Source organism: Lolium perenne, chromosome 7, assembly GCF_019359855.2.
Source record: "Lolium perenne isolate Kyuss_39 chromosome 7, Kyuss_2.0, whole genome shotgun sequence".
Classification (NCBI taxonomy): Eukaryota; Viridiplantae; Streptophyta; class Magnoliopsida; order Poales; family Poaceae; genus Lolium; species Lolium perenne.
The window spans coordinates 123,617,012-123,624,707 of record NC_067250.2 but is presented as its reverse complement, the minus strand read 5'-3'; the positions used below and the strand labels follow the sequence as shown (position 1 = coordinate 123,624,707).

Here is a 7,696-nt window from a genome sequence, read left to right as displayed (position 1 = left end):
ATGTCATATTCGTGCATTTTCCGGAACTAACCTATTAACAAGATGCCGAAGTGCCGCAGTTCTGTTTTCTCGCTGTTTTTGGTTTCAGAAATCCTAGTAACGAAATATTCTCGGAATCGGACGAAATCAACGCCTGTGTTCCTATTTTTCCCGGAACCATCCAACACCCGAGAGCCGCCAGAGGAGCCACAGGGCCCCACACCACACCCTGGCGCGGCCAGAGGGGGGGCCGCGCCGCCCTATGGTGTGGGCCCCCCAGAAGCCCTCCTGCGCCGCCTCTTCGCCTATATAAAGCCTCCGTCGTGAAAACCCTGATGCGTTGGACGAAACCCACAGAAACCTTCCAGAGCCGCCGTCATCGCGAAGCCAAGATCTGGGGGACATGAGTCTCTGTTCCGGCACCCTGCCGGAGCGGGGAAGTGCCCCCGGAAGGCTTCTCCATCGACACCGCTGCCATCTCCACCGCCATCTTCATCACCGCTGCTACTCCCATGAGGAGGGAGTAGTTCTCCATCGAGGCTCGGGGCTGTACCGGTAGCTATGTGGTTAATCTCTCTCCATGTACTTCAATACAATGATCTCATGAGCTGCTTTACATGATTGAGATTCATATGAGTTTTGTATCACAATTCATCTATGTGCTACTCTAGTGATGTTATTAAAGTAGTTCTATTCCTCCTGCACGTGTGTAAAGGTGACTAGTGTGTGCACCGTGTGGTTCTTGTCGTAGGCTATGATCATGATCTCTTGTAGATTGTGGAGTTAATTATCATTATGATGGTATTGATGTGATCTATCTGGTTATGTTGATCTATCTTACACTATAAGGTTACTTAAATATGAACAAATTGTGGAGCTTGTTAACTCCGGCATTGAGGGTTCGTGTAATCCTACACAATGCGTTCATCATCCAACAAGAGTGTAGAGTATGCATTTATCTATTCTGTTATGTGATCAATGTTGAGAGTGTCCACTAGTGAAAGTGTAATCCCTAGGCCTTGTTCCTAAATACTGCTGCGTTACTACTGCTTGTTTACTATTTCACTGTGTTACTACTGCTGCAATACTACCACCATCAACTACACGCCCGAAAGCTATTTTCTGGCACCGTTGCTACTGCTCATATATATTTATACCACCTGTATTTCACTATCTCTTCGCCGAACTAGTGCACCTATTAGGTGTGTTGGGGACACAAGAGACTTCTTGCTTTGTGGTTGCAGGGTTGCATGAGAGGGATATCTTTGACCTCTTCCTCCCTGAGTTCGATAAACCTTGGGTATCCACTTAAGGGAAAACTTGCTGCTGTTCTACAAACCTCTGCTCTTGGAGGCCCAACACTGTCTACAGGAAAGGAGGGGGAACGTAGACATCACAGACCCTAGTAGTCAACATGTAACAATTGCCTCCTGAAGCACGCCATCGCTGCAAATTACCATTGTCAGGTTATGTGCTCATCACTGACATAACGTCATTTATGACAAACAAGTTATGACGACAATTAGCATATCAACACATGAGTTTAAGCACCTTTCATCGACAATGGAATATGTATTAGTGGGTATTCAATGTTAATTAGACCCCATATTATACTCTCACCTCCTTCCGCACGACGTGCGCATGAGGGCTTTTGAAAAGGAAATTGCTGGGCGTCCCCCGGGGATCTGATTTCCCAGCCCCTGGGTCGCCAGCCGTCGGATTGGCCATCCTGGATGGCCAGATCTGCTTTTACTGAATGTAGCAAAAAAACATCTCCCGGCAGCAAAAAAATAACCCGCTTTTGATACATTGTAGCAAAAAACGGTTCAGTCATGAAATCAAATAAAAAGGCTGAGCTCGCCGGAGACCTCGCCGGAGAGCTCGTAGCAAAAAAAAAAAATGTTATTGTAGCAAAAAATGGATAACATCAGAGACATCAACATGAAACTCGCCGGAGAACTCATTGAAGACCTCGCCGGAGACCCAGTAGCAAATATATCGTGTAATTGTAGCAAAATCGCAAAAAAGTTATAGCAAAAAAAAAAAATTCATATGTTGCAAATCACCAGAGACATCAACGAGCCAGCAGCAGCGCCGCCCCAAAGGTTGCAGCAGCTCCGTCCGCCCAAAGGCAGCGACGCCCAGAACTGCTAGTAGCAATGCCAGAGGCTAGAGGTAGCAAAGCCGCCCTCCACCGGTAACAACAATAAACACCTAAAGGTAGCAAAATAGATACACGTTTTTCCAAAATTATATTTGAACTACTCGTATAATTTTCCAAAGTGAATTTCTAGGATACATCAATTCGTGGCTCAAAATAGATACACGTTTTTGTGTATGGATCAAAACTATAAATATACGTTGATAAAATCTATATGTACTTACCACACAAATTTCTATATTTTGAAATAATTTATGGTTTTCTAAAAAGCAAACACACTGGAGCTCAGTCCATTTTCCGGCTAAATAAACTCCAACTTCGCCTGCCTGGTTGCCACAAGAAGCCTAGTAGCCCAGCGAGAATAGCTAGTGGAACATAGGTGTATGCGCATATGTTTATTCAAGATAATATGTACGTGCAAAATTTTATTTTAATTTAATTCACATCTTTTAAATAGTTTTTTTTTTTTTTTTTTTTTTTTTTGAGATGTGCCTACACCAATGTCCACCAAATCCGTGTCGAGTAGCCGAGCCCATAATATGAAGTCCTGTATGGCAAACCTAATTCGTCCCGGCCCATCGTCACCACTTGATCCGCTCGGTACTCCGCCGCCGCCGCCGGGCGCCAACTCTAGAATGCGAACTCGAAAACTCCCTCCAAACGGAACCCGTCCGAACGGTCTCAAAAATTTCGAAAACCGAAAAGGAAAACCTGCCGCTCCCTCGCCGCGCCTCCAACGCATTTCCAATTTCTGGTTTCCCTCCCCTTTTAAACCCAATCAGACGCGCAGCAGCCAGCCAGACAGCCCCCGACCAATTCCCCATCTCCGATCTCCGATCCACCGCACTCCGCCGAGCGCAAAATGGAGTGCGACGGGATGGACGCGCTCCCGGACGGCGTGGTGCAGAGCATCCTCTCGCAGCTCAGCAACGCCCGCGACGTCGCCGCCTGCTCGGGGGTCTCCCGCTGCTGGCGCGACTGCGTGCCCTTCCTCCCCTCCCTCTACTTCCCGCGGAGCGCCTTCGACTCCGCCGCCGCGGGGGGCGCCACCGCCACCGCCGCCGACGACGCCATCGGCCGGATGGTCGAGGCCGCGACCCGCCTCGAGGAGCTCGTCATCTACTGCCCCTTCTCCTCCACCCACCTCCCGCGCTGGCTCGCGCTGCGGAGCGCCTCCCTCCGCGTGCTCGAGCTCCGGGTCGACTCCGCCGCCGACAAGGCGGCCGCGTCCGACGCCGGATCCGGCCACCTCGACTGCATCGGGCTCGTCTCCACCCTCCAGGAGCTGCGGCTCTGGGGCCTCACCATGACCCGGGCCCCGGCCTGGGGCCAGCTGGCGCGGCTCCGCGTGCTCGAGATCGTCGGCGCGCACCTCGAGGACCTCGCCGTCTGCGGCGCCGTCCACGCCTGCCCCAGCCTCACCGACCTGGCCCTCCTAGGCTGCGAGTGCGCCGGCGCGGTAAACTTCACCCTCCCCCTGCTCCAGCGCTGCCGCCTCGACTTCGTCGGCTCCGGCACCTGCGCGCTCACGCTCGCCGCGCCCCACGTCGAGTCGCTCGAGGTCCAGGGGTTCAACTGGATCGTCCTGCAGGGCGGCGACCGCCTCAAGCGCCTCACCATCGCCAAAAACACCGGTACGCACGCGCTCCAAACACCCATCCATCACTACTCCTACCCCGCAAGGCAATTCCCATCTGGTCTAATCCTATTCACCGTAAATCGATTCTTCCAGGGAGCGTGTCTTCCGTGTGGATCGAGAAGCTCCCGGTGCTGGACCACCTGTCGCTGCGCGGCGTGCAGTGGAGCTGGGGAGCCGTCAGCTACCTGCTGCAGTGCGCCGCCGAGGTCAGGCATCTGGTCATGAAGGTCGAGTTCTGCGGCGACTTCGACACGCTCCAGCCCTTCCCCGAGGTGGATCTCGTTGAGTTCTTCAACACCCACCCCAAGCTCCGCAGGTTCGAGATCCATGGTGCCATGTTCGCGGCGCTGTGCCAGAAGAACAGCCTCAAAAACGTAAAGCCACATCTACATTTACTGCTCTTCAGCTGCAACCTTTTATACTAGTACTTGCCGATGCTAATTGTTTCTCTGGCGTTGCAGCTGGACTCGAGGTTCTCCATATCTTCACTGGAGGAGGTGCTCATCACCGTGCGCTCGCCCTTGAACGCCGAGCAGAAGCTGATCACCCTCGAGTCCCTCGTCTGTTGCAGCCCGAGGCTGCTGAACATGGTCATTAGGATCTCGCAGATGAAGAACTGCCACGAGGCTTCAGATGAATTCTTCGAAGAGATTTGCAAGTTTGCGCACGTCAATAAGGGCAGAGTGCGGATAGAGTAGAAGACATGCGCTCTGCTGCGCTGCCTCTTGTGAGTTGCGACTCAACCAATGAGACTTTGATCGGATGCCGTTTATTTTGTTCAATTCTGCTCGATTGCTTGAGCTATTTTGTTTGCATTGTTATGTCGGCTTGACCGTTTTGACAGTTAAGCACGGTTAAGTAGATTGTTTGGTCTTGTGCTAGTTTTATTTTTGTGCCTGGAAACTGTACTGTTCCTTGTTTCGTTGATAAATAATAAACCCCTTTACTACATTGCTGCACTTGCAACTTATTTACAATGCATACTGCTTTACAGCCCCTGTATACACCACCTGACTTTAGATGTCATTACCTCAGTTATATGGGGATTAGTTTGTACCCAAGCTGATATGTTCTTATCTTGTGAAGCTGAACTGAAAACAATGTGTACAAAACTCAGTATAAGCTGATGTTGTTTGTGTTTTGATTAAGACAAGAGAACTACACAGACACCCATCTTAGGTAAAAATGTCTCAACAAAGTGTGACTGCAATTTCCTGGGACTTATTTACCATCAGAAAATACCATAATAATGCTAGTCATCTTTTGTATAATTTCAAGTGATACTAGGCTTAGCAATTTTCTTACTATTTTGAACACTTTTTGTTGTGATTAGTACGTTACATTCACTAATCTGGACACAGTTGCAATCGGCTGACGCTCAAATCTAAATATATGTTTCATGGTAGATTGTTCTCAGCCATAATATTGTAAATGGATCAGCACTTTAAGAACAAAATCAGCAAGACATTATTTGATGATTGCCTGGCAATTCATTCTAGCATCTTCAACTGCAAGAACATGCCCTGATTTATTTTGTTCAATTCAGCTCGATTGCTTGAGCTATTTTGTTTGTCATTGTTATGTGGGCTGGACTGTTTTGACAGTTAAGTATGGAGTAGATTGTTTGGTCTTGTGCTAGTTTAATTTTCATGCCTGAAAACTGTACTGTTCCTTGTTTTCTTGATAAATAATAAACTCCTTTACTTCATTGCCGCACTTGCAACTTACTCACAAGGCAAACTTACTGCCCTGGTATAAAACATTTGATTCCTAGACACCAACTGACTCTAGATGTCATTACCTCAGCTATATGGGGATTAGTTTGTACCCAATCTGGTATGTTCTTATCTTGTGAAGCTGAACTGAAAACAATGTGTAAAAAACTCAGTTTGCTAAATAAGGTGATGTTGTCTGTGTTTTGATTAAAACAAGACAACTACCCAAACATGCATGTTAGGTAAAAGTGGCTCAACAAAGTGTGTTCGCAATTTCCTGGAACTTATTTACCATGAGAAAATAATTCATAATGTAGTCATCTTTTGTTTAGCAATCTGTTTTTTCTTCTATTTTGAACATTTTATTGTTGTGATTAGTAGGTTACATTCACTAACCTGGATACAGTTGCAATCAGCTGACACTGAAATCTAGATATATGTTTCATGGTAGATTGTTTTCAGCCATAATATGATAAATGGATCAGAACTTTAAGAACAAAATCAGCAAGACATTATTTGGCGATTGCCTGGCAATTCATTCTAGCATCCTTCAACCGCAAGAACACAATGGCCCATGGGCATGAGTATTAGTATTTCGAGATGAATACTCATTAATTGACCTGCAATCCTCACAATCCTTTATATATTAAATGAAATGATAGTATCCCTGCACTGCGCTGTGATCCAATGTATTCCAATGCATCACAAAGGAGTACTATCTTTTCTGATTCAAAAATCCAAACCATAAAGTAGGTATATGCAGAAGCTAATCTTATTGTAAAGGAGCTAAGTAGCTAGTACTAGCCTGTGTGAAATGAAGAGACATTTTATTTATTTTGTATGCACTACCCATATGCTATTGCTAATGACTATGTAAAAAAGGTTGATTAAGATAACAATTGTTTCATGAAAAAGATAGAAAACCCATTCACATATCATATCAATTCTCACGGCATTGTTTGTAACTTGTGCCTAGATGGTTCCATCAGAAATTCAGAGATGCAGTAGCATCTACATGAGTCTGTTCTTACGGATTTTTTTAGATGCCAATATTGCACATTTAAGATACTAATACACATGGCAAGATATATTAGCCTCAACCATGTGATCCTAGAATTCACCCACTAGATCACCTATGTCATGTGTTCTTCCTTGCATTGGAAGAAAACATGGATCACCCCTATGATGAAACAAAGCCTCTGTTATGTCCCCCAGATTTGCACATTCTTCATCCCTTTTTCCCATTGTGCATTAAGTAATCAAATGTTTGTGGAGGAAGGCTTGTTAGAATTCTGTAGTGCATCACATGTTAGCTTATAGGCCAGATTTGGGTCTCACATTCTTCACTACCGTAAGAGCATCTCTAAGAGGTCGTTTGGAAGCCAGGCTTTCATTTCGTTTGTAGCATTTGAAAATGAATACATGTATTCATTTCATTTATATTGTAATTTCAGAAATATACACTTGTTTGGTTGCCACAGGAATTGCAAATGACAGCAGAATTCAATATTGAATGTGTAGAGGCTTCCATAGAGAATTGCAAATGACATGTTTCAGCTTGGAATCATGTTTACCCATGGAGTCATTTTGCTAGAATTCCTAAATGAAATGACAGCACAATTCTGTGGCAACCAAACAGCCCACCTATGGAATTCCAAAATGAATTCCAGGATTCCAAGCCCAAATGATGGATACCAAACGACCTCTAACAGAAACCGAAAAAGTGCAAACCGAAAAAGTGGTTTTCAGTCTTCCGAAAACGATAGTTCGTTCGAAATTGGCAGTGGCGCAGATTAGAAACCGAAAAAGTGGAACTGAAAAGCGGAATTTGAAATGGTGCGGGTAAATTATGCGATGATCATAGTTCGACATCAAATTGATGCCCCGATTGAGCACCAAAACATACATTGTTCATAAAATTAAAGCTACGTTACTGGTACACCGGCGAGCGCTAGTTAGCTAAAGCAAAATGCGGCCACTATATTGACCTACGCTTGCGGCGATGCCGGTGGTGGCGGAGCGGTTCGTCGGCAGAGGGCGCAGACGCTGTCGTCGACAAGCTTCACTTGTCGTCGGCGTCAAGCTCGACTATTTCGAGCTTGACGCGGCGGACGTGGGCCTCCCGGCGGGCCGCCTCGTATTCACGGACGAGGCGGACGGCTTCCGCCTCCTCCCGGCGGAAGCGCGCGCGAGCCTCCGCCT

General features: G+C 46.6%; 1 protein-coding gene across 1 annotated transcript; it reads left to right on the top strand.

Annotated features, from left to right (window-relative positions):
* The first annotated feature begins 2,924 nt into the window (after positions 1–2,924).
* On the top strand, positions 2,925–4,730 carry LOC127318482 (F-box protein At1g10780). The gene is made up of 3 exons (XM_051348961.2): positions 2,925–3,774; positions 3,873–4,153; positions 4,241–4,730. The coding sequence occupies exons 1-3, from the start codon at positions 3,003–3,005 to the stop codon at positions 4,475–4,477; spliced, it is 1,290 nt and encodes a 429-aa protein (XP_051204921.1). The 5' UTR covers positions 2,925–3,002; the 3' UTR covers positions 4,478–4,730.
* Positions 4,731–7,696: the final 2,966 nt, after the last annotated feature.